Below are 23,237 nucleotides of genomic sequence, written 5' to 3'. Positions count from 1 at the left end.
CTTTCTGGGTTCAAATGGATGATGGACATGAAAGGGTTGAAACAGCGAAGCTTCCTGCTTGTTTCCAGTCAAATTTCATGTGGAGCGTAAAAGATATAAATCGGTTTTGTCTCATTTACCATATCTCCACAAGTTTGACCTTCTTAAAACTTTATTTGCACAAAGAAAAAGAAAAATTCACAAGTTTGATCCAGGATTAATACATTTCCTGGTTCATTTGAAAATGGTCACCCTTATCTTGCACATTTTACATCATGTCAGCAAGACACCTAAAATTGATCAACAGTACCTTGCCATTGTGAGGCTTCAAACCGTCAGAGGGGAGGGGCCAATGAGCTTATGATGCATTCGAGGAAGTCGGACTTTTCTCATTCGAATTGCCCCAGTTCTGACCTTAAAGAGTTTGAGGCTAATGTAAACAAAGATGGCTGATTCTGATGAATTCTGGTTGTATATTGACGTTACTTATTTTGGATAACTAATGTAATATTAAAGGGAAAAATACTGTGGCTACATGAGATTGAAGCCAGTCGTTGATGTCAGGATCTCCCGGTTTAAAGGGACATTCCAGTGCACACTTCCTGGTTAGAAAAGTTGAACTTCCCACCTTCCTCAAATGCAGCATTAGTGTCAAGTGGACAATAAATGTATTGATTGATTCATGGATCGCCCTTTTGATGTTCAGCTCCTTGTAGAGAACAGCCTAGTTGTGCAAAAAGTAGAGAAAAAGTAGATTGTACTTTGATCTGTAAAGGTAAAAATGCATTTTAAATTAACCCATTAATTTCACCCAAAAAGCCCAATGTTCCTAACTTTGTGAGTAGTGTATTTTCTAAGTAATTTGGGTGTGAAATAGGTCAATAAGTTAAAGTTAGCAGTTGGGTTTTGTTCCATAAATCCCCCCAAAAAGTGCTGTTTAAATTGGACTACCGTAAAATAAAAAACAAAATGACTAAAAATGCCTCAAAATTTAAATGTGGGCTCCCTAGAAGTAAATAGTATCACTTAAAAAATGACCATGACTCCCTTAAAAGCTGCACGTGTTAAAATAAGACTATCATACATCCCCCAAAAATTACATTTAAAACTCCTATTAAACCCCCTGAGTAATAATTCAGGTTACACTCTTTACACATGTAGAGTATATAACATTTATTAGATAATCAGACAAGCTTTATTACAGTTTACACCTCCTTTCAATGCATTCAACATTTTTAAATGCGTAATGGCAAAGTTTGTCATTTAAAAGGCACTCTGGGGATCTTAGGGGTCCCATGTGGTCTTCCGGTCTCCTTCGGGAATAACGGTCCAGTTGGGTGATGGCGTTCCCGCAGCGAGCCAGTTAAAGTCGTCCACCTGCTCCCAGTTGTTCTGCTTTGGGTCCAAGCCGGCCAGGTGGAAGTCCTCATCCAGGTTGGGATAGGCCCAGGAGTACGGCGCAAAGCTGACGCCGTGACAGTCCTCCACGATAGCGCGGCTGGTAACGTGCAGGTAGATGCAGGTGTTTTCGGTGTTGTGGGTGCGCAGCTGCTGGCAGGCCAGAGCCAAGGTGCTTCTCTCACAGTGGTCCACAAACACAGAAGTGGACACGGGCCCGCACAGGATCTCGCAGCGATCGATGTGCTTCAGGTGCAGCGTACTGGGCGTGCCGTACAGACGCACTTTGCAGTTTGACAGGTGGGACAAAAGCACATCCTCTTTCTGGATCTCCTCCGCTGTCATCACGAGGACCATGTCGCTCTTGTTAGAGAGGCCGCACTGTGCACCAGCAGGATCTCCTTCCACTTGTACAGCGTTGTGATCTGCAGGTGGAGAGACGGCAGTGTCCTCCATTGTGGCTGTTGACGCCTTGGTGCGACCCCGGAAGCCGAATTTCTTCTTGGGCACGGCCTGTTCCCTCGTCTCGTTGAGGCACGTCTGCAGTTTCTGGAGAGCCACCTGGGCCTTCCGCTGGTCGTAGGTAGTCAGAAACACCATGCTGTCGTTGAGTAACTTTTGCAACTGGACCGTTTTGCTCGTAGCTTCCTCCAGCCTCTCCGCCACCGCCTTTTGATCCGCGCCCAAGCAGCCGCACAGCAGCTCCTCCACGGCAGCCCGCTCGCCGTTGAAGGTGTTGAAGAAGTAGTCGACGCTCTCCTTGGCGACCGAGTGGTTCTCTTTGGCTTCTTTCCGCCGCTCCGCGTCCTCCAGCCTCGCTTTTTGGCGCTTCAGTAGCCGCTCTTTCATTGTTAACGTGTCGTTACGGCTCTCCAGTTCGTCCGCCTGAACCGCTTCATCTGCCGCTTCCATGTTGTCGCTTTGTGATGATGACAGTGATTCTTCTTCGATTTTGTTATGATGGCGACCTGCGCCACCTGCGAAAGATGGCGGCACTACAACGTAAACAGTAAATATAAACCGGGCATTTTTGGCATTGAAAAGTTTCCGTTTTGTCAGTTATATTATCTAATAATCAGGGGGAGGGGTGTTATTGTTTTGTCTACTCGTACAAAAGAGTGGGAAAACATACCTTAACCCGTTGTAAGTGCAGTAGAGGAGCAGGGGCAAGCTGAAAATACTTTTTTCACAGCAATAAACATCTTATATGACTTTAATGTCTGTTGATGACGAAGCATAATTATAATTATGCTCTTTGATCAGGACAACATGAGCGTCCAAAGATACTGACTTAATAGAAAACCCAACCTTAAAAAAAAAATAAAAAGGAAAAAAAAAACTATTTAATATTTGCAGGCCCCATTTATAGTTTTTGGTGTGTGTATTTGTACACTATTCCAGAATACTGTGGTCCCTGTGATAGAAGATGCAACATGAAAATACTGTGTAATAATAAATATTAATGGGCTTCCTAGGATGTTAGGTAAATGTAATGTTCATATGTATGTATGAATGTGAGTGTAAATGTTTGTGTGCCCTGCAAGTGGATGGCGACCAGTCCAGGGTTACCCTCACTTTTAGCCTTACCCATGAATTGATGGATGGATGGAAGTTTTTTTTTTTTTTTTTTTTTAATATTTTGACCTCATTTGTATAGCTTTTAAAATATTAGAAGCAATAAGACTCCCATGGTAAATGATGCTATGATTCAATAAAATAATGACTTGTACTTTTTGCATTTTGCTGCTCCCTACTGATGGAAAGAGTTGACAAATTGCAATACAGCATGTCATTGGAATTCAATTTTTTTTAAATTCATCATTAATCCATTTTCTTTACCGCCTCATGTGGTCCTTAGGATTGCACTGTGCACATTTGCAAACGGACAAATAATAAAAAAAGATAAATTGTGGATGAAAAATATTTTGTCCTGTGTATGAAAGATGAGCACTACTACCAGGTAACTTGCCACACCTTTAACAACAGTCCTTGTCATGAGTGACGTCATGCATCACAGGCCCGCCCTCTACTGTTGGAAAAAGTTAACTAATTGCAATGCGGCGTAGCATTTTAATTCAGTGTACGTTCATTTATCGTTTTTTGTACCCTAATTCCCCCAACATGGCAACTTTTATTATGGCATTAGCAGGATTGTCGTACAGGGGGGAGGGGGGCCGCCGGTTCTGCTGTGCCCTCCTTGAACTTGCTCTTCCAGCGGCGCGCGCTAGCCCCTACAGCCCGTGCAGCCATGGCGAGGAAACCCCGTTGACAAGGCACTGCTTTTTCATGACGGTGAGTTCCCCCTTTGAGTGTATTATCATTTTGGGATAAAAATTGCAAGGGAAAAAACACACACGGCCTCCTTCCCTCTTCCTCCTTCGGGGAGGGTTAGGGAGACAACTTTGAAAATGGAGCCGAGGCAGTACAGTGAGGGGAGACAGGAGTGAGGCGAAATAACACGAGTGGTGGGAGAGAGGGAGAAGAAGGAGGAGGAGAAGGAGGGGGCGAGCGAATTAAAAGTTGGCCAAATGGAGATATTGGGTTTCAAGTGGAGTTGGAGAAGGGAGTAAAGAAAAAAAGGGTTTGCCTGCGCGACGCTTTATGTTATGCTAATCGGGATAAATATTTATAGATTTCGTTTTTACGGCTAATTGCGCTTTCAAAGGGGGAGGGCGTCGACGACACGTTGGCAGGCTAGCTAACCGAAAAGTCGGCTGTTTGGCCGTTTAAATGTCTGCGGATCGAATGAAGCCGACTAGGACGATGACCGGGTTCGAGAGAGAGAACACCCGCCCGGCACAGCGTTGGCTTCTAGGGGGAATGTGACGTTTTGAGCCGCTCGGGACGAGTGAGAAAAGGCTTGCACAAAATGCGTCAAGGCAACTACGTCGACTGGCCCCCGGACTGTGATTATGTCGATCCGGGGCTATTTTTGGAAATAAATACGCACAGGCTGCATATTCAGCGGAGTTTTCTCGGCTCCTTTTTCTAGACGTTTGTCAATACGTCCCGGACAACATGGCGTACGAGCTAGGGCAGATTTGAAGGGCAATTCGAGCGTTGGACGGCACTTTAGTTGTACCGAAGCTGGATCATAGTTGTCTTTGTTCCTAAACAACGATATTTTTAGTGTACTGTTTGGTTTAAATGCGCTTTTTTTTTAAAGAGCCGTTCCACACTTGTCCTCCTCTAGCTACGACGCCATTTCACGCTATTGTTCTTCGGCCACGCCGCCATTACAAACTCGTTCTAAGGATTCGTTAGCTTTTTGTAATACACTTATCTTAAAATAAAGTAGTCATTTTTTAAGTATTGTGGAGTTCATGTCAGCGAAATGTTTTCGTTTGTTTTTGTTTTCACATTCGTTGTGATATGACGATGGCGGCACAACAATATTTCTACCTAATTAAAAGCCCATCCTCCCCACATTCACGATTTAATATTGATATTCTGTTATATTTTAACTTTTCACGATGATTTCTGCTCCGAACATAGCTCTACGAACATTATTTTGAACTTTAATGCTGATCTGAGTAGTTCGAAGATGGAGTCAGAGCGAGGCGCAGTGCATAAAAGACAGCCTGCCTTTATCAGCAGCCATTTTGTCAGTTGAGCTTGTCTCGTGTATAAAATGTCACTTCAACCACATAAGTCTCCATATGGAAAATTAAGCATTTCATTCTAGCACTGAAATAAATGACGTTCCTCCTCACCTGCACAAGAAATCCCAACATGAATATTTATACTCAAGTAATGGCATCAATTTATAGGCCTATTTGCCCTTTTCCATTCTTTGCTACACTACACACTTGATGGCTAAAATAAAGCCAACGGTTATGTCTGCCCCTCTAGGGTATTTTGAGCATGGTGTGGTTATTTCCACACAAATGCACTTTTTCAACATGTGAGGGGGGCTGGTGGTGGGTGGGAGTAGCGTGTCACAGTACCCATGTTGTCTGAAGAAAGACCACACTGCTCTCCCATGGTGATACATTGCTGCGTCTTTTTAACTGTCCTGTACTGTGTCAGCTTTTAACTCAACACCACTGTCATTTCATCATCCCTCTCTGCAGCCCATCCCGTCACTGGAAACGTAGGGCGTTACATGACTGGATCCATGTGGCCGGGCACTAATCAGTGAGTGAAGCAAAGTAACAAATGCACACACATTGGATGTCATATTAGGTACCCCTGCACTACCATTATGTTAGATTTTATTCATATAGGGCCCAATTACAACAGGAGTTGTCTAAAACTGGTAAAAATAGAAGTACTGATTCCACTAACAAACATAATAGCACTTTCACTGTGTTAATAAACCTGAACATTATTGTATGTTTAAAAGGCAATATTAATACAATGTTCATCCCGAATGAAGTGACCAGTGATTGTATGACAACAAAGTAATCTAAAGTGACTTACACATCTCACCTTGATTATTCTTGGTCTACAGGTGTCATGGATGATGAGGATGATCGCCATCTTCTGGATATTTTAGGGTAAAATAAAAACATTCAGCAGTCGCATTTGATACGAGCATTATTAGGACCAACCAGGCATAATGCAACAGTTTTGTTCAATTACTTTTAATAAGCAGTGATCTTGACAAAGTTTCTGTGGTTTCAGAGATGTGGATGCATTGAATGACTATCTACACGGCAACAACAGCAAGTCCGTGAGTGGCTCTTTAAAAACAGATTTACAGCTGCACACGTTTGGCATGTTTACGTTCAACTTTCAAACCCTTGAGGTGGGCGTAAATGCGTGTTCTCCCTCATGCAGATTGAAGAGGACGATGTAGCCAATGCTGCGTACGGCTCAGATGCATCTTTCTTTGCTGGTGACACTGTGAGTACACGAGTCATTGTTTCAGTGTTCAGTTCAAAGGAAATTGTGGTTTGCACTGTGTGTGTAGGAGTGTAGACATGTCATACGATTACTCTTAATTAGTTTAATGCCTTCCTTCCGTGCCAGATATTCTTGACAACAGGTACTCTGCACAATAGAAATAAATAGAACAATAATGATCCACAGTCCAAAAAGTTCACTGTAAGCAATCACTGCTTGTAGGTTGTTCATGATAACTACCAACTTTTTTTTAACAACCTTATTTCAAAGTATAAATTAATTCCCCCCCACTCTCATTTATCATGCATAATAGAAATAAACAAAATAAGTCAAATATATTTTTTTTTAAAATCCACAGCATTCACACACATACACATTCCAACATTCTTCCTCAACTCTCTAAAATGCGTCGTTTTAGGCAAATGCCGGACTCAAAGATGGCTCCTCCACAATGGAGTTTGGTGGGGATCCGGCTGGAGACGGCCTCCAGCTCTCCAGCAGCCTCTCCTTCATCGAGGACCAGCTGGGGGCCGGCAGCCCCCCCGGCGGCGGCGTGGACCTCGGCGAAGACCAACCCTTCGACATCCTCCAGAAATCCCTGCTGGAGGCCGACATCACGGAGCAGACGCTGGCGCAGGAGGCCTTGCTGGACACGCAGCCCGCGCCCACCCTTGTGCAGGCCCCCGTGCCCTTCCCGTCCCAGCTGGTCTCTGGGGGCTACGGAGGGGGCGTGGTTACCACGACAGCGACGGCGTTACCAGCCGGGCAGTTCCTTCAAGGCGTGTCCCCGCTGCCGAACGGTTCCACGCAGCACATCCAGGTGCTGGGCTCGTTTGGCGCGGGAGGCGGGGTCATGACTCTGAGTGGTTTGGAAAGGACTCCTCAGATTGTGCTGAGGCCGGCGGGCCCCGTCGCCGCCGCCGCGCCGGGCGGGCAAGTCTACGCCCCTACCCAAGGGCACCTCGGCCAGGTGGGCTTCAAGAACATTCCCCTCCAGAATGTCATCATTCAAAGAGGTCCGGGAGGGACCCAGACTCTTGTCAGGCCGATCCAGCCGAAACCGCATCAAGCTGGGGCTCAGACCGTCTTCAGCTTGCAGCCCGCCGTCTCCCCGTTGGCGAATGTGGCGAACAGCGCGACACCGCAGTACGCCGCCAACGGCTCCATGGCGATGGATCAAACAAACTTACAAGCGGGACAGTTCTTGCTGCCCGCTTCTTTGGCCGTCCACAACGGGCCCCCCGTGGACCTCCCCGCCCAGATCACCGCCCACAGTGCGGTGCAGATTGTCACCGGGCAGAAATTCACGGCGCAAGCCGGCGGGCAGCTCGTTTTGAATCAGGGCGCGGCAAGTGGCGGCGCAACGCAGACGTGGAAGAGCGCCGCCGCGCCCGCGACGTGCACGCCGGGCCGCCTGCCGCTGGTCAGTCAGGGGCAGCTCTCGGGTAGCCCCGTGCAGCGCCTCCTGGTGACGCAAACGGCCAACTGTACCTCGTTGTCCCCTTTACCTAACGCAGCCACGCCGGTACAAGAACACAGACAGGTGAGAATGTTGCTTCTTTGATTGTGTTTGGTGTCATTATATACGATGTAGCCTATTATATTGTAAATTTGCCATTTTATAGTGATGTTTGAAAGTGTAGTGTGCACAAATGATTCATTATTGTGTCCTCGCTCAGTCCTAATGCATCTTGAAAAAAGGAGCAACTGATGTAGTATATCCCATAATGCATTGCACTGATTAAAAAAATAAAAATCCAGTTAGTTTCCAGGACTTATTTTGTTTGACTGACGATAGCACAACAATATAGTCCACTAAATAAAAATCCCAATATAATGAATAAGGAACGATTCCAAACTAAGCCAATCTGACAAATCACTTCCTGATTTCCCAGAATGCCTCAGGAGCTGCAGTCAAGCAAGTGCAGATCAGTGCACAGAAGAGGCCCGCCCCTGCACCGCTGACGAAAGGAGGAATGTGAGTAGCTACAACTAGAAACTATCCACAAAGAAGTTCACGGCACACATCGTAAACCAGGACGATTACCAGTCTGCTATGCTAACTTATCAGGAGTACAATTAGAAATTCTAATTGTCTTTTTTTAGGATTCTACAGCAGCTAAGGGAACATCACGAACGGGTGGGCGTTCCCAACCGGCAACACTTTACATCGTTCAGCGACGCTCTGCAACGGCTCCTCCCCTACCACGTGTTCCAAGGCACGCCACCCAACCAGGAGGAGTTCTCGCAGGGTACCTTGATTGATTCATTTTTTTTCTGCTAATTTGGTGTTTCAATCTGCCATTTTAGGTTATTCAGAACTCTCATCTTCTTCTTTGTCTTGACAGTGGACGAGGAGTTTGAGTCAGTTGCGACGCAGGTGTTGACGAGGACGCAGACCATGATCAATAAATACAGACGACTACTTCTGGCTGAATCTGAGGTTGACATTTGTATCTGTCAGTGTTACCAGTGGCCTCATTCAGTACAGCTACTGCTAAGGACAGGAATGTTAGCATCTTGTCACTTTCTGATAGGGCTGCTCGATTATGGAAAAAATAATCACGATTATTTGTGGCAATAATTGAAATTGTGATTATTTAGTTTCGGTACAAAACAAGAAAATGTTTTAAGCATTTAAAAATATTAAGATCAATTAAAAACAATTTAGACACTATAATTTATGTAAGTTCCTTTTGGACCAAGCAGAATTTATCAGAATTTGTATTTATAATATTTATGTTGGCAAAAAGTTGAAGTTGGAGTGCAGCGTGTGCAGTAGGATGAATTTTTTTTGGTACAAAAAAATGTTTAGCATAAAAAAATATTAAGACAAATAAAATTCTTTGAAACACTAATTGGGCAAGTTCCATTTGGATGAAACAAAATTTATTAAATTGGTTATTTTAAAATTTAAAAAAAGGTGCAAATGTATAAATTTAAACAAAAAATTAAATAAAAAAAAAGTCATCTTTTTTTTTACAATTATGCTGATTTTGTAATTATGCAGTGTAAATAAATGAATTTCAATTAATTGCACAGCCCTAGAAAAAAAGGTTTTATTTTTTTAAAGTGTTTGTTTATTTGAGACTTTTTATCCTAATCACAAAACTGTGTGACACATCTTTCACCTCAATGTATTTTGTGTAGTGGTTGCAATACATTTTTACGTGAATATAAAACTTAAATCTATCTTATGTCTATCTTTCCTTGTGGTCAGCATTGCAGTCCTTCGTCAGAGATGGTGATGATCGACAGGACCTTCAACCAAGAGGAGCGCAACTGCCTGACCCAAGACAAGCGCATGCTACTGGTGGATCCAGGTACCAATCATCCACTTGCAACATGTTTTGAGTCCATTTACGGCCTCACTGTCCGCTCTGTTCTCTCAGACGCTTTCTTGGAGGACTTCTGCTGCGGGCTGAAATCCAAACGTTTGCAAGACGCCGTCCCCTCTCCGCCACCCGACGCAGACGCCGAGGAGCCGCCATACAGGACAGACTCCCAGCCTGGCTTCGGCGACGGCGACGGACTTGAAGATTCACCTGCGGAGAGCAAGAGCGTCTTGGAACTGAAGCGGGCCCAGCAGCACTTGGGGCAGGAAGGTAACCACTCGTCTTTTGCAACAGCTGCAGGGGGTCACATGCACCAACAGGCGCCCTCGCCCCCACACCTGGACACGGACTCGGCTCTGGAGGCGGCCGTCAACAGCATTCTGGAATGTTAACAAACCACATGGAGTTTCATTCTAGTTTATTTGTTTTGCTCTTTATGTAGCACTACTTTTGTTTCATTTTGGCAGGTACAGGGTGTCCTCGGTTTACCCAATGACAAACAGGAAGTGTTAGGCCACTGTGCAAAGTATTTCGTTTCGCACGATTCTGAACCTGAAAATTTAATATTTGAAAAGCACTTTGAGGCCATAAATGTAAAACAATCCTATGATAATGACGTACGGCGCTAACTGAGTGTGCCTTATTGTGCCGTGTGACGCCGTATTATGCCTCTACCCAAACTCATTCATTTTGCGCCGTACATAACCTCGGAATGTCATCACAGTAAGTTGATGTATGAAAAACACTTCCAAAAACAGGAGGTAGGTGGTAACTGAGTTCATTATGTACCATTCAGAACCTTGAAATGTCATCATTGCTGAATGTTTGTGTACGCACAGCTTAAAAAAAAAATCTACAACAAACTGTAATTATGGCAGTGACTGAGCGTGCCTTCTTGTGCCATAAAACAAAACAAACAAACAAAAAAAAACGAGGACCCCCTGTACTGTCGGACAGGCACTTCTTGGAATTACCCACAATGCTGTGGGGAATGCGTGCAATTTAAAAGATCCATTATTATTTTTCAGTGGCCAGTTTGCTCACTTTGGCAACTCCTCAGCTTTTATTCCGAAGGTTTTACATGAAGAAAATCCTACATTTCCTCGATGAATTGCACTAAAAGCCGTTTTCATCGGACTGCACACGAGCATCATATGAGGCGCCATTTTTATTTGGCATTTTCCCCTTTTTCCTTTTGTACCTTAAAGGTACGCGAGCCCCTACACGTCAAACACGTACACTCGCCTATCATTTCAATGTGTTTGCGCTAAGGGGAGATTAATCCTCAGATTGAGGAAATTACAAAGTTTAATTTTTATTTTTTATCAGTGTTTCTATTTACTTTGGTTTTAAACTGGATTGTATGCTTTTGTCTTGTTTTCTTTCTTTTTTTCTCAGCAGCACAACCAAAAAACATTTTGTTGATGTCACATGGGACTCAAACTAACTTTTTGTTATATATTGAAAATCAAGTCTGAACGATTCAGACTGAAGAAATTCAATTCATTTATGCCAAAGTTTAAACCTGCTTAGTTAGCTTCAACAGCAGACTGGAGTTTTTTTTGTTTTTTTTTTAAACACTATTGGTGTACTAGAGGTTAGTGCGTTTGCCTCATAGTATCCTGGAATTTGTATGTTCTTCGCATACTCCAGCTCCCGCTCACTTTCCAAAACACATTCGTTTATGTTCATTGATGACTCAAAATTGCCCTTAGGAATGAGTGTGAATGGTTGTCTAAAGTGCCCTGCGATTGGCTGGTGACCAGTCCAGGGTGTCTGACCTCTCGCCCCAAATCAGGCTCCAGCTCATCCGCAACTCTTAGGACAGTCACTATAGGAAATGGACGGACAGCTAGTCCGTCGTCTTCTAACTGCTGCTGCGTATTTGACAAGAATTGTTTTGTTTTTTTGTTTTTTGAAGCTCCATTTCGCCATTGCATAGGGGCCCATGCTTTCTATCCGTATTGTCAGGCTTGATCTGTATATTTGTCGTTTTGTATAAAAACAAAACAAAACAAAAAATATTTATAATTTTTGTATGGAAGAAGAGGAAGAAAAAAAGAGAATGTAAACAAACAAAAAAAGGCAATTATTTTGTATTATGTTGGCGTCAGTTGTTCATTGTGTTGCCCACAACAGCAACAATAAATTCATTTTGAATACAAAAGCAGCTAGTCTTCTATTGCTATTCTAGTCAAGTGTATAACGGCTTTTGGCGGGGGCCTGGAAAAAAACAAAAAAAACAACTACAAGACGCGTCTGGATATTTGGACCATCGCTACATATGAGCTAGAAGATTTTATCCATCTAAAAAATGTGCCTGTTCCCTTTTAATCCTCTTAAAAGCCAGCACGTGATGCGTGACTATCAGCCTCACGTTTGAGCACATGACTCAACAGTGACACACGGTGGAGTCATGTGGTACTTCCTCAAGGGTGGGACTCGAATAAAATTTCGACTGGTGGCAAGTATCGTGAAAAACTGACAATTTTATTCTCAGTGGATTATTTGTAGTCGCTGTTTATTGTTATTATGCATAGGGATTTTTATATACCTCTGGTCTTAATGGTACTTCCTCCAACGGTCATGCTCTGAAAGACAAACAAAAAATAAACGCTTTCAATTTTGAAACTATAAAAACAAGTGTTCTTGTAGGCTTACTAAGACGAGGGTAAGACCAGGCGTAGCTGAGCACACAGTATCCGGCCAGCAGCATGGCAATTCCTCCCATGCTGCCTTTCCTCACGTCGATATACTTTCTGTAGTACCACTGCCAGCCTGTAGGAGGCGTACGGTGCAGATAACGCCATTGTTGAGGGGTACCTAATGTTGAGGCTGATGAGAGTATGTTTAGATTTTCTTCACCTCTCTGCATCATATCCACCGCATCTCCCGGGCGACGCGGCGCCCTGCAGGCCAGCCACTCAGGTAGCTCCCTCAGCGTCACCTGACCCAGGCTCCGTCCTTAATCGTAGAATAGACGCCATTAACAAGGATGTGGAATGCTTTTGACTTAGTTTGTAGATTTGGTGATAAAATAACTCCAGAACTTGAATGAAAAACAAATACTAACCCAAGAAGTTGTCTATTGTCGCTAATGTGTCTTTGGATCTGCACTGAAGGTTGGAAAGGCGTTCTGGCAACACTGAAGTGAGATCTGTCTGTTGAAAAGCAACTTTCGATGTTTGGAGGTCGGGCAGAAGTGGAGGTTTACGGGAGGTCGCTTTGGATCCACGTGAGTCATTTTGAAGCACAAGTAGAGACTGTTTTGGTTGTAAAATGATACTCGTACTAGCTAGACTTGAGTCTGCGCTGGATTTAGTGTTCGTTTGAGTGGTTTCTATGAAGACGACAGGTCTGCTGGTCTTGGTTCGGCCTAATGTGCTGCCAACGTGTTGGATCGTGATCCTCGGCATCTCTTTCCCATCGTCCATTATTTCTTTTGTTGGGGATTTGATATCTTGATTGATTTGATCTGATTTCTTCTTAGAGGCACTTTTGGGCTTTGGGGACTCTGCGGACAAGTAGTCTTTGGATTTGGACTTTGTGATTGTGGCTGTTGGAGGGACAGTTTCCAGACTCTGAGTAGCTGAATCCATTTCTTGAGAAATGTGGCTGGAGTTTACCGTTTCTATTGTGGCGCGAATGCTCTTTTTCTTTGGCTTCGCCGGTGGGGATGCTTTTCCACTTTTCCCAGACACCGCTGGTGACGCCTTCTCCAAGAGTGGCGGCGTCTTCTTCCCCTTAGTTTTAGATGAGTTTGCTTCCAGCCGCCCCGACGGCGGGGACGCAACAGGCTCATTGTGGCTTAAAGTGGGTTTGGCTGCCTTGCAGTGGGGCAGGTGGCTCTTTAACCTCTTGTAGGACTTCCCACAATATGGACACACCTCTGTCGCTGGGAAGAGAAACAAACAATGAATGGAATCTTTAGACACCACGTTGATAGTTACACATGCTGAAATTAGTAGCAATTACCCTCAGGCATTCAAAATTTCAATGCTCTCCTGCTACTCTGCACCCACAAAGCAGCATTTAGTAACATCAATACGCACTTTAGCCTTTAGTTATTGGTAAGATTTATTGGATTTTATAACACTATCGTTTACTATTATCATCCATTATTAGTCAAAATAATTCATTAGTAAGTAGTAGAATGTAGTTTAGGTCACGTGACGGTCGTTTTCGAAACTTACCGGAGCTCATTTCGCACGTGCCAACGACCAAAAAAAAGATAACACAATAATTCATATAACTTGTTAAAATATGCCCTAAACGTGAATTAAACTTGTCGTTTTAGTTTATACGTTATAGATTGCATTAATTAAAGATTCACACGCCTACTAGCTTTCACGGTCATGTTGTGACAGGCGAGTGGAAGAAGGACCCCCAGTTGCTTTTAGGCGGCCACTCAGAAGCCTGAACAGAAATGGATAAAGTTGGTCTGTTTAGTGCTTTAGTCGTTTAAAGCGCATCTCCTCTTTTATAAGACTGTAAATAAACGAAGCAACTGTTATACCTTTACTTTAATTTATGGCGTGCTGAAATTTTGACGTATTTATTCAGGCGCGTTTCCGGTTTGGCGTGAAAATCCCCTGAAAACGAAACAGAAACTCAACTTTTTTTTTTCTCTTTTTTTTTTATTTAGGTAAACGGGCATGACGAAAATTCAATCAAATTTGAACATTTCTTTAGAAAAGTGTGTTTATTGATAACGTCAGAGTGGTATGAGAGTTGACACAGGAAGTTAATTTCCAATAAGATGACAGAAAACAAATGACCCAAAAAAAACACAATTGAAAAACGCAGTGATTTAGAACAAAAACGTTTCTACAACCATTTACAAACAATGAGATAAACCTAGGCATTATTTACAACACAAACAGATTTGGCTATGTACAACCAAAAACTTGTTTTTGAAACGGGGGGAAACTGGGAAGCTCAAAGAAGGAGTGTGTGGCGTTTGGCCAAAATAAAACGGAAAAGAGAGCCTAGAGCTTTAATGGAGATTCTTGACTACTTTTTAAAATCAACCCTGAGAGAAGTGTCGGTTATTAGGCAAAACACTAGCTATTACTAGAAAGTTGTCTCTAATGCACTGTCATGGGAAATATCAAATTTCACTTATTAATTGTATGTTGTTGTTGTTTTTTTTTTATTTAGTACAAATAATGCATTATTGTTCATCTATCTATGCCAGTTTGTATTATGAAAATGACAGTATACTGTGTCCCTCGCAGATGTTTTCGGTGTCATAACCCTTTCTAATAGAAAAGTTGTGCTTTGCTGCCATCTTGTGCCATCAATAGGCAATTACAAGTAGCTGGGAAACACGTTTTGTGGATACATGGGTCAATTTATGAATATCCTGCCATCTAGTCACCATCGCAACAGCATAGGTAGAAGAACAAATATATTTATATTGCATAATTTATGAAACTGCACAATTTCCTTTAGCACACCTGATCTCTCAAGGCACTCCGGCTGCAAAATAACTGCTGGCACAAATGCAGAATTTTAAACAGTAATTTGGTCTCTGTTAAGGCATCACAGGTTCAGTCGGTTTCTCCTGCAGACGTCCAACTCGTGAGCTGGGAAGATATGGAAGAAACGGTAGAAGGGGGAGTGTCTGCTGTTTATCTATTCACAAAGTAGCGCGGGACAGTGCAACAACCGACTCGTATTATTTGCATAAATTCAGTGCTCGGACAAAAAAAAACGACACGGATGAAACCTTTGAGCATCCTCTTGATTCCCCCCCGTGTGAAACGTTCTAACGTAACCAAACGACGTCTCAACAGCGTCACAAACTACCAAACCACGACTGACTAACATAAAAGCAGCCGACGCCTTCTTTTTTTCTAGAGTCCCCTTTGAAGGTCGTGTACGGGGGTCATTGGAGCATGAGCTGCTTGAGGTTGTCGTGGAGAATCGTGTCCTTGACGTCCCGGAACACCAGCCGGATGTTCTCCGTGTTGATGGCGGTGGTGAAGTGGTGGTAGAGCGGCTTCTGGGTGGCGTCGCGCCGCTTGGCCCGGAAGCACTCCACCATGAAGGCCTGCACGTCGGGCAGGCTGTGCTCGGGCCCGCTGTACTCGGGGAAGTAGTCCTTGAGAGGCACGCTCTTCACCTTCTCCTCCAGCAGGTCCATTTTGTTGAGGAAGAGGATGATGGACACGTTGGCGAACACGCGGTTGTTGACGATGGTCTCGAAGATGTTGAGCGACTCGCACAGCCGGTTGGTCAGACGGTCCTCCATCAGAACCTGCGGGGAAGCATTCAAGTCAGTCGTAACACAAATTAACAGTGCTAAAAATAACCCACGTCAGGAAAGTTACTGTCATGTAACTAATTTGGTTATCTCCCCTCAGGTCTGGAAAGAAGAAAAGAAGCCCCCTCCCTCACCTGGTCGTACTCGGAGGAGGATACGAGGAAGAGGATGGAGGTGACCGAGTCGAAGCACTCGAACCAGCGCCGCCGCTCGGACCGCTGGCCGCCCACGTCCACCATCTTGAAGGGGACGTTCTTCAGCTCAAAGTCGTACTCGTGGATTCCCTTGGTGGGCTTTCGCGCCAGCAGGATGTCCTGCTGACTCGGCAGGTAATTCTGGAACACGCAGAGACACGATTATTTGACTTTTATGGGAAAATGTGTTGATTTTTATTTATTTTTTTAAATCGGGCAGCAATGATGTTTGTTTTTTTAAGTTTACCTTCTGATTTTTTTTTTTTTTTTCACATAAAGCATTTTACTCCCTTAATCGGAAATGTAATTTTTATAATTTTGTAAATCATTTATTAAAAATAACATAAAAGATAAATCAATGCTAAAACATAATTTTGAATTTAAAAAAAATCACAAGAAAATGAATTACACAACATAATTTTAAATAAGAAAAACTTGAATGCTAAAAAAAAAAACAAATAACTCAGCTACCTTTTGTTTATTTTTTGCTGTAATATAATAAAGTGTAATTGCACATCCACTACAGTAGGTTCTTTCATCTGGGGGGGAAAAAAAATATATTTGTATTTGTTTCCGTTTTGCAGTAATTAGCATTCGAATATAGCCAAGTTTCATCATTATTCACAAATCTGTGCAAAACACTGGGGAAGAGAGCTTGTTGCAACATGGCCCTGGTTGATCTCTTATACGCTGCTGCCACCTGCTGGCCGTTTTTGTAATAACTACCATTGCTTTAAACTGTATTGTCTTGGTGGTGAAGCGTTTATTTTATCGTCTCTCCCAGCGGCGACGATGTCGTCTAGACATGCGAGATATGAGACCATAACCTCAAAAAAAAAAAAAATAAAAATAAAAAATAGGGGAGCTGGATTTCAACATCATGTCAACATAGGAATCTCCCAAAAAACAAACAAAAAAAACTTACCGGCTCGCCAAGCTTATCCAGATTATCCAAGAAATACTTGACGGACTCGCCCTGCAAGACACACACAGAAGCGCGTTACAGTTAAGTCGCATGCGAATGATGCAGTTGGACGTGTCACACAAACGCACTCGTGTAAAAAAAAAAAAAAAAAAAAAAAAAAAAAAAAAAAAGGGAGACACTAACGTGTGCCTCTCGTAGCTTCTGCTGAAGGGGCAATTAATGCAAGCCCCAACACGAAGCCGCACAGACTCACATGCATTCCTTCATCTGCGCGTGTAGAAATTTCCCTTATCGTTTTTCCTGGTGTCTCTCTGGGGCTTTTAGTTATGCCACTTCTCACGAGAACAACCTTTGCATGCATTTTGTGTTAATTTCACTATTTGACAGCAAAAATGCAAACAATCCTAGTGACGCATTTGTCAAACGTTTCAAAAACTAAACTGACGTGAAGAACCTGTATTGTGTGCAGGGCTACAGACTCACTTTTTTTTGTTATTATTATTGCACAGTAACCCCTAAGATAAAATTTTAGAGGCACAAATAGACAACCTAGGTGAACACGTTGCAAATTGACTTGAGAAGTATATTCACATTTTCACTAAATGGGCTGAAATGTGGAGCAGCAACAAAAATATTCAAGAACATGTTTTTTTTCCCCCTATGTCAGCAAATTACCATCAAATTTTCAGGGAAAAATGGCACCATTTAGGGCGTGTCCGTGACGAGTTGAACAGTTACATGCGCCGGGTGACGTTTCAAAACTGTCAACAAATCAGTCAGACGGGGCGAGAGAGGGAATAAAAAAAAAAGGAGAAGCGAGACGAGAAGTGAGATTTTCCGTGTGCTGTGAAAACAAAACTGGAACATTATTTAATATCTATATAACTCAACGCACATTGTATTGTATTGTAATATAACATTGAGATCAGGCCCGAAAACATCAACTGAAACTTATTAAATTAATTATTTTATATTTATTTTTTTAACGGCGATGACATCATTAAAGGGATCAATGAGCCATTTTAAGCAGTAAAAAGTTAATATTTTGTCGAATTAATTTGATAACTACATTATTTTTTTGTATAAAATTAATACTACAACCTTACGATACGATACGTATCACGATACAGTGGTCACAATACGATACGTATCGCGATACATATGTATCCCAATATATATTTTACATTAATTTACTTGCATTTTATAATAACAGTCATATGTATACCTAAAGGATATGTTTATGTTTATTATGCTGCATGACAAAAAATGTTTTTGTTAGTCGCGCTTCTGGTTTATGCCTGGTCTAAATGTGTACGCACTGCAGAGCAAGGAGCAGTTTTCACAGACACACTGGGAGAATTTATTAATAGGCATGAGCCGATATGAGCAAAAATATCAAAGTATTAAAATTACAGCTCTAAAATGTGCTTATTTGAAATATTTGGGGAAATAAAAACAGCATTTTTTTTTCCATGTAACACATTCTATTCCGTTTTTGAAACAAAATATAGGAAAATTGGTACATTAAGACATGTTCTTCCTCTGCTTTCAAATTTTCTTAGCAAGACATAGTGTCCAATCACTGGTGAGCTATTTTTTGCATTAATTGAAGGCAATTAACTTCAAAGACACTGCTGGGTTTTATTTTTTAGGTACAATGCAAGCAGCAAAGGCAAACGTTAACCGCCTTTTTAAAGTTAACGAGCAATATCGATTCGGACGCCTGCGTATCAATACATGTATTGTAATGAGGCCCGCAACGATATATTGCAGTATCGATTTTTTTGAGCACACCCCAAATTAATACCCTTAAAACACATTTTTCCACTTGGTGTCAACTGAAGATGACATAACGACTAGGGATGTAACAATAAGGGCAATATCGTGATATTAAAACTGCCACAATATCGTCGTCGTCACGTTCACAATATTTAAAAGGAACACATCTGTTTAAAAAAAAGTCAGATTGATTTCCATTTCTGCAGTTCTAGCACCCCCTAATGGCTAGTTTATTAGTGCAATTTAATTTTCATTAGGGATGTTTTGGCCTTCTGTTTAAAATCTATGCTAATTGTCAGATGAAGGGGAATCTAATTTTCTTGTGAAGCGATAAATGTGTGCTTACATTAGCAAATAAGTGCCTCAATATTGTTATTAGAGATTGTAGGTGGTTTATATGCATTGCTGTTATTTACAAAAGCACAATACTGTGCTTTTTTTTTTTTTTACAATATCGCTTCATATCGTGCTAATATCGTCTTGTGATGTTTGGATATCGTTACGTCCCTAGTAACGACCAATCACGGCTCACCTGTTTTCTGGGTTTGGTCAGCAAACTGAGCCATGATTGGTCGCTACCGACTTCCTCAGCACAGGTGATGTCATCTTCAGTCGATAAGTGGAAAATGTAGCTTTTAAAGGTATTAGACATAAAAAAATAAGTTATCAAATTCATTTTGGACAAAATATTAACTTTGTACTGCTGAAATGGCTCAATGAGTCAAGCATTACCGTTGGCCTGTTTTAAGTAGCAAACTAGTAGGGCCTGATTTAACCACGCCCCTTTTCTGCCCGTCCTTTACATACATTCCATATGCTCAACTAAATTCTGCAGCCTTGAACTTAATACCTTTTGTCGATGGCTGCCTGTTTAGGTAGCAAACTAAAAAAGTAGAACTTTAAATGCGCAAATAACACAAAGCGGGCGAGCCAAGGCCCCCGGTTTGTAAGCATAAAGCAGTTTAACGACAGATCAACATTCCAGTTCCGATCACACTTGTGTCTGTGCGCCGGCGTTAACAAAACACCATTGAGAAGCTTGTGCAACTCAAAAAATGAAACATAAAAAAAGTGGATTTTCATGTGAAAGCGACATGAGGAAGTGTCAAGACGACGCGAGCCGATCGAAATCTGCCGTCACGTTAATCCGCGAGCATCTGGGCGAAATGTCAGCATCTTACGACAAGGAGGAAGGTTGTAAACAGGAAGTTGATCGCGTCACATGACTGTCCACTCAAACAGTCAGCTGGGAGGAAAAGGAACATTGATGTCTTTTTTTTCCACCTACCAGCTGGAACTCGCGTCGTCGGTCGTAGGCGTGCTGGATGCCGGCGTCGGCCCACAGGGCTCGGATGGCCGGCAGGTACTGCAGGAAGACGGGCGTCTCCAGCTGCCCGCGGACCATCTTGGCCGAACGCGTGTCGAACGCCATCAGCTTGTCGCCGCGCTGCTGGTTGCCCGGGTCCCCCCATGGGATGTGCAGTTTCTCGCGGGCGTCCACCAACACGCGTATGCCTGGCAAGGGTTGATTTTATGCATCAAAATGTTTTGATATTAATTAGAAAAAAATAAAAATACACGGAATAAATACCCCTTATTTTTTATAAGAATTAAAGTACATTACGATCCATTGTGACATAGAGAATTAAACTTAAGACGGTGGTTATTTTGCCGCGAATGGCTCCGATTGGTCAATCGGAATTCTTGGCCTATCACGAATGGCTATTTTGCCGTGATTACGGACGGGTTGGCCGTGAATAGGTTATTTTAGCGCGATGTGTAGGCTGACGTGTTACGGTTCAACTCGCTCCCGATTCCAGCGGTAATTTTGTCTGCAGATTTCTCGCAAATTGTCCAACTGCATAACTGTTCAATTGAAGCAAACGATGCCATACTAGCTACAAAAAAAAATGTAAACAATCAAAAAAATAAATAAATAAAATGGTACAGAACGTTATTTAGGGGACAGCGCTCTATCCACTACACCAAGAGCTGGTATACATTAAACGGCACACAATTTGGACTTGAGTTGCCTGTCACGGCAAAATAATCACTACGTAAACTTTTGGCTTTTCCCTACTAGGGTTCGCCACTACAAATGAGCTCATCTATCTATGCTAGCAACGTTTAGTGTCAGGCATAACTATTATGTTGTTCCACTACACTTCAAAAAGAACACTTAACCTAACCTAATTTACATATTTTTTTGTTTGGTGGCGTACGTGAGATTGTTATCATGCAAAATACTTGTCTCGACTCAACAACGGTTGGGAAACACCGGATTATGTCAATGTACTACTGCCAAGGTCACACGCCTAAATAACCATGTAACTAAGTTTGTAACTAAACTCAATATTAACTTTAGAAACACACTACATTGACTATGCAATGATTTATTACACTTGAGTCTATTTTATTGTATTGCACGTTGACCTTAGTCATACTTTCAATGAGAAAAGTGGCCACACAGGAGCGCCTTCCGTCCCATTTTGAGATGCTTGTTTATCAATAATTCCCACTAAAGCTATTTTAGTCGCTTTTTAAAAAGTTAATTTAAAACTAAACGGCGATACAAACGATAATGTATGCTTAAAAACAGGTTTAAACAGGCAGAAGGGGGCTCTCGTGTAGGGTGTGTCGAGAACTGTTTATGTGCCTCTCTGGCAAACTTTTCCCGGCCATTATTAAGCAACAAAAAGCGGGCCTAGCCACACGATCACACGTTAAGAAAAACCGCCATTTTATGCATTTTTTACAACTCGAATTTTACCTTTAATTACGTTGCTATAAATGGTCGCTCGGAAGTCCTCGCGGGCTCTCTGGTCGAAGTCCTGGCCGTGGATGATCCGCATTTGTTTGAGGAACGTCGACTTGCCGCTCTCGCCCGCGCCGAGCAGCAGAATCTTCACCAGGCGCTTCACGTAGGTTTTCTCCCGGGAGAGCCGCCGGTCGATCTCCTTGGAGCGGCGGACCTGCTCCACCTCGCCGCTGTTGAGCAGACACACGGGAAGGCAAACTTTAAGCACGGAGCGCGACGGCAGGAAATCCGCCATGTTCGCGAGAGCCTCATCGATGCTAATTTGGCTGCGCTGTGCGGCGGCGTCAGGAGGCACGGGACCAAGCCCCTTCCCTCCACTCAGGAAGTAGACTTGTTTGGTCGGCCGTCTGCGGTGTGCGGGGATATGGTGTGATTAGCTCGTTAAAAAGCTGACATATCTTATCGTCTGGCTGGTCAGACGTCCGGGAAAAAACGTATTTATATTGACTAGTTTACACATGACACAAACTAGGGGGAGGAGGACGCCATGTTAGCTCAAACGGAGGTCATGGGTGTGTGAATTTTAATTAACACATTTCAATTAACAAGCGACCAAAAAAAATTGCATTTTATTTTGATATGAACACTGTAACGGTCATAAAACTAAACTTTAAACTCTTGATAATGAACACCGCCCTCTAGAGGGGACTGGTGGTTATTGTCATTTTTGTGGTAGAAAAAACCGTCGCCTTCTCATTGGTCGACTCTTGTTAGTTTTGAGATATGGTGCGTTCAAGGACTGCGGTACTGACAAAGTTATTAAAAACAAATGCTAACGTTTATTATATAATTAACTAATTAGGGCCTTATTGTAATTAAAAAACGCACCCCTGAGCATATATTGTTAAACATGTAGGAAACAATCAATGTAATTCTGTCGATTTGCCAACAATAGCAAAATCACTCCCCTTTCCGAGCTTGAGGCGAGTACATGAAGGCACCACCGGTATTGATTATCTGAAGTCCCCTCCAGCCAGCATCCCTACGTGACACAGAGCTCGCAGTTGCGAGTGTGTTTGGTAAGTGGACATTATCATCATCATCTGGCATCATGACAATTAGAAACACTCTGCGGGATCACGGCCAGAGGTATCGGCCACGGATGTCGTGTCTTAAAAAGGTAAGACTCATACAAAAACACACAGCCTGCCCTCAGGCTCCATGATAGTATATCCATAGGCATGGAAAACAAAACATGTATTGTTATGGTGGGGCATCATCTATTTTATATAGACTGTTTACTTGGATTAGTTGCAATGATGCTGTTTGCATGGCTTCAATTTATGAACCAATAAATCAGTAAACATGATTAGAAATGTATATGTTATCAGAATGTCATCTCCTACTTACTGAACTGTTCAGTGTTCACCTCCTCATATTAATAAGGTCGTGCAGTTTAATAAGCATTAAGACAGGATCATTGTCAGTGAAGCGGCCCCCATACAGAACAAAGTTAATCCAGCTACAGGAGCTTGACTCATCTCGCCCGCATCACGCTTGAGGAGGAGGAAGGCGTGGGCACCGTTATTTACACTTTTGTGTTGCTTGAGCTCTAAGTTGGCGGATGTCATCTCAAGACAGTTTTATTTACTGCCATGCAAATGTGCTCTAATATAACACTTTATTCCAAGCATGAAGCAGCATCAAACATACTCAAGAATTTCACGCAAAATGAAATTATGTTAACTGATTC

At 42.6% G+C, this 23,237-nt stretch overlaps 5 protein-coding genes across 9 annotated transcripts in view; 2 read left to right on the top strand and 3 right to left on the bottom strand.

The window, feature by feature from the left end:
- Positions 1-1,137: 1,137 nt before the first annotated feature.
- Positions 1,138-2,357, bottom strand: LOC144004866 (tubulin-specific chaperone C-like). Its single transcript, XM_077502519.1, has one exon. The coding sequence runs from the start codon at positions 2,287-2,289 to the stop codon at positions 1,264-1,266; it is 1,026 nt and encodes a 341-aa protein (XP_077358645.1). The 5' UTR covers positions 2,290-2,357; the 3' UTR covers positions 1,138-1,263.
- A 1,352-nt stretch (positions 2,358-3,709) lies between these two features.
- Positions 3,710-11,727, top strand: LOC144005067 (BRD4-interacting chromatin-remodeling complex-associated protein-like). Its single transcript, XM_077502959.1, has 11 exons — positions 3,710-5,362; positions 5,451-5,514; positions 5,831-5,876; positions 6,004-6,052; positions 6,160-6,225; positions 6,644-7,768; positions 8,121-8,203; positions 8,332-8,477; positions 8,574-8,668; positions 9,446-9,548; positions 9,618-11,727. Exons 3-11 carry the CDS (start codon positions 5,836-5,838, stop codon positions 9,950-9,952), a joined length of 2,043 nt encoding a protein of 680 aa, XP_077359085.1. The 5' UTR covers positions 3,710-5,362; positions 5,451-5,514; positions 5,831-5,835; the 3' UTR covers positions 9,953-11,727.
- LOC144005069 (uncharacterized) lies at positions 9,264-13,950 on the bottom strand. Of its 4 annotated transcripts, XM_077502968.1 has the most exons (6): positions 13,754-13,950; positions 12,634-13,455; positions 12,426-12,524; positions 12,222-12,338; positions 12,115-12,151; positions 9,270-9,940 (listed from the first exon to the last, which is right to left on the bottom strand). In XM_077502968.1, the coding sequence occupies exons 1-5, from the start codon at positions 13,806-13,808 to the stop codon at positions 12,123-12,125; spliced, it is 1,122 nt and encodes a 373-aa protein (XP_077359094.1). In that variant the 5' UTR covers positions 13,809-13,950; the 3' UTR covers positions 9,270-9,940; positions 12,115-12,122. The 4 variants fall into 4 exon arrangements, with proteins under 4 accessions (XP_077359091.1, XP_077359092.1, XP_077359093.1 ...); XM_077502966.1 differs by having other exon boundaries at positions 9,267-9,940; positions 12,222-12,524; XM_077502967.1 differs by having other exon boundaries at positions 9,267-9,940; positions 12,115-12,338.
- A 293-nt stretch (positions 13,951-14,243) lies between these two features.
- Positions 14,244-21,968, bottom strand: LOC144005070 (guanine nucleotide-binding protein subunit alpha-13-like). Its single transcript, XM_077502969.1, has 5 exons — positions 21,497-21,968; positions 20,015-20,241; positions 16,948-16,998; positions 15,963-16,163; positions 14,244-15,822 (listed from the first exon to the last, which is right to left on the bottom strand). The coding sequence occupies exons 1-5, from the start codon at positions 21,777-21,779 to the stop codon at positions 15,451-15,453; spliced, it is 1,134 nt and encodes a 377-aa protein (XP_077359095.1). The 5' UTR covers positions 21,780-21,968; the 3' UTR covers positions 14,244-15,450.
- LOC144005068 (regulator of G-protein signaling 9-like) overlaps positions 21,319-23,237 on the top strand; it is a 12,348-nt gene continuing 10,429 nt past the window's right edge. The window contains exon 1 of one of the 2 annotated variants that reach the window (XM_077502960.1): positions 21,319-22,664. In XM_077502960.1, coding sequence (XP_077359086.1) covers positions 22,596-22,664 — 69 coding nt within the window. In that variant the 5' untranslated portion in view covers positions 21,319-22,595. The remainder of the gene's footprint in view (positions 22,665-23,237) is intronic. The other variant, XM_077502963.1, reaches the window with a different exon arrangement.

Source organism: Festucalex cinctus, chromosome 17, assembly GCF_051991245.1.
Source record: "Festucalex cinctus isolate MCC-2025b chromosome 17, RoL_Fcin_1.0, whole genome shotgun sequence".
In the NCBI taxonomy this organism is placed as follows: domain Eukaryota; kingdom Metazoa; phylum Chordata; class Actinopteri; order Syngnathiformes; family Syngnathidae; genus Festucalex; species Festucalex cinctus.
The sequence above is the reverse complement of the archived record's forward strand: the minus strand, read 5'-3'. Positions and strand labels throughout refer to the sequence as shown.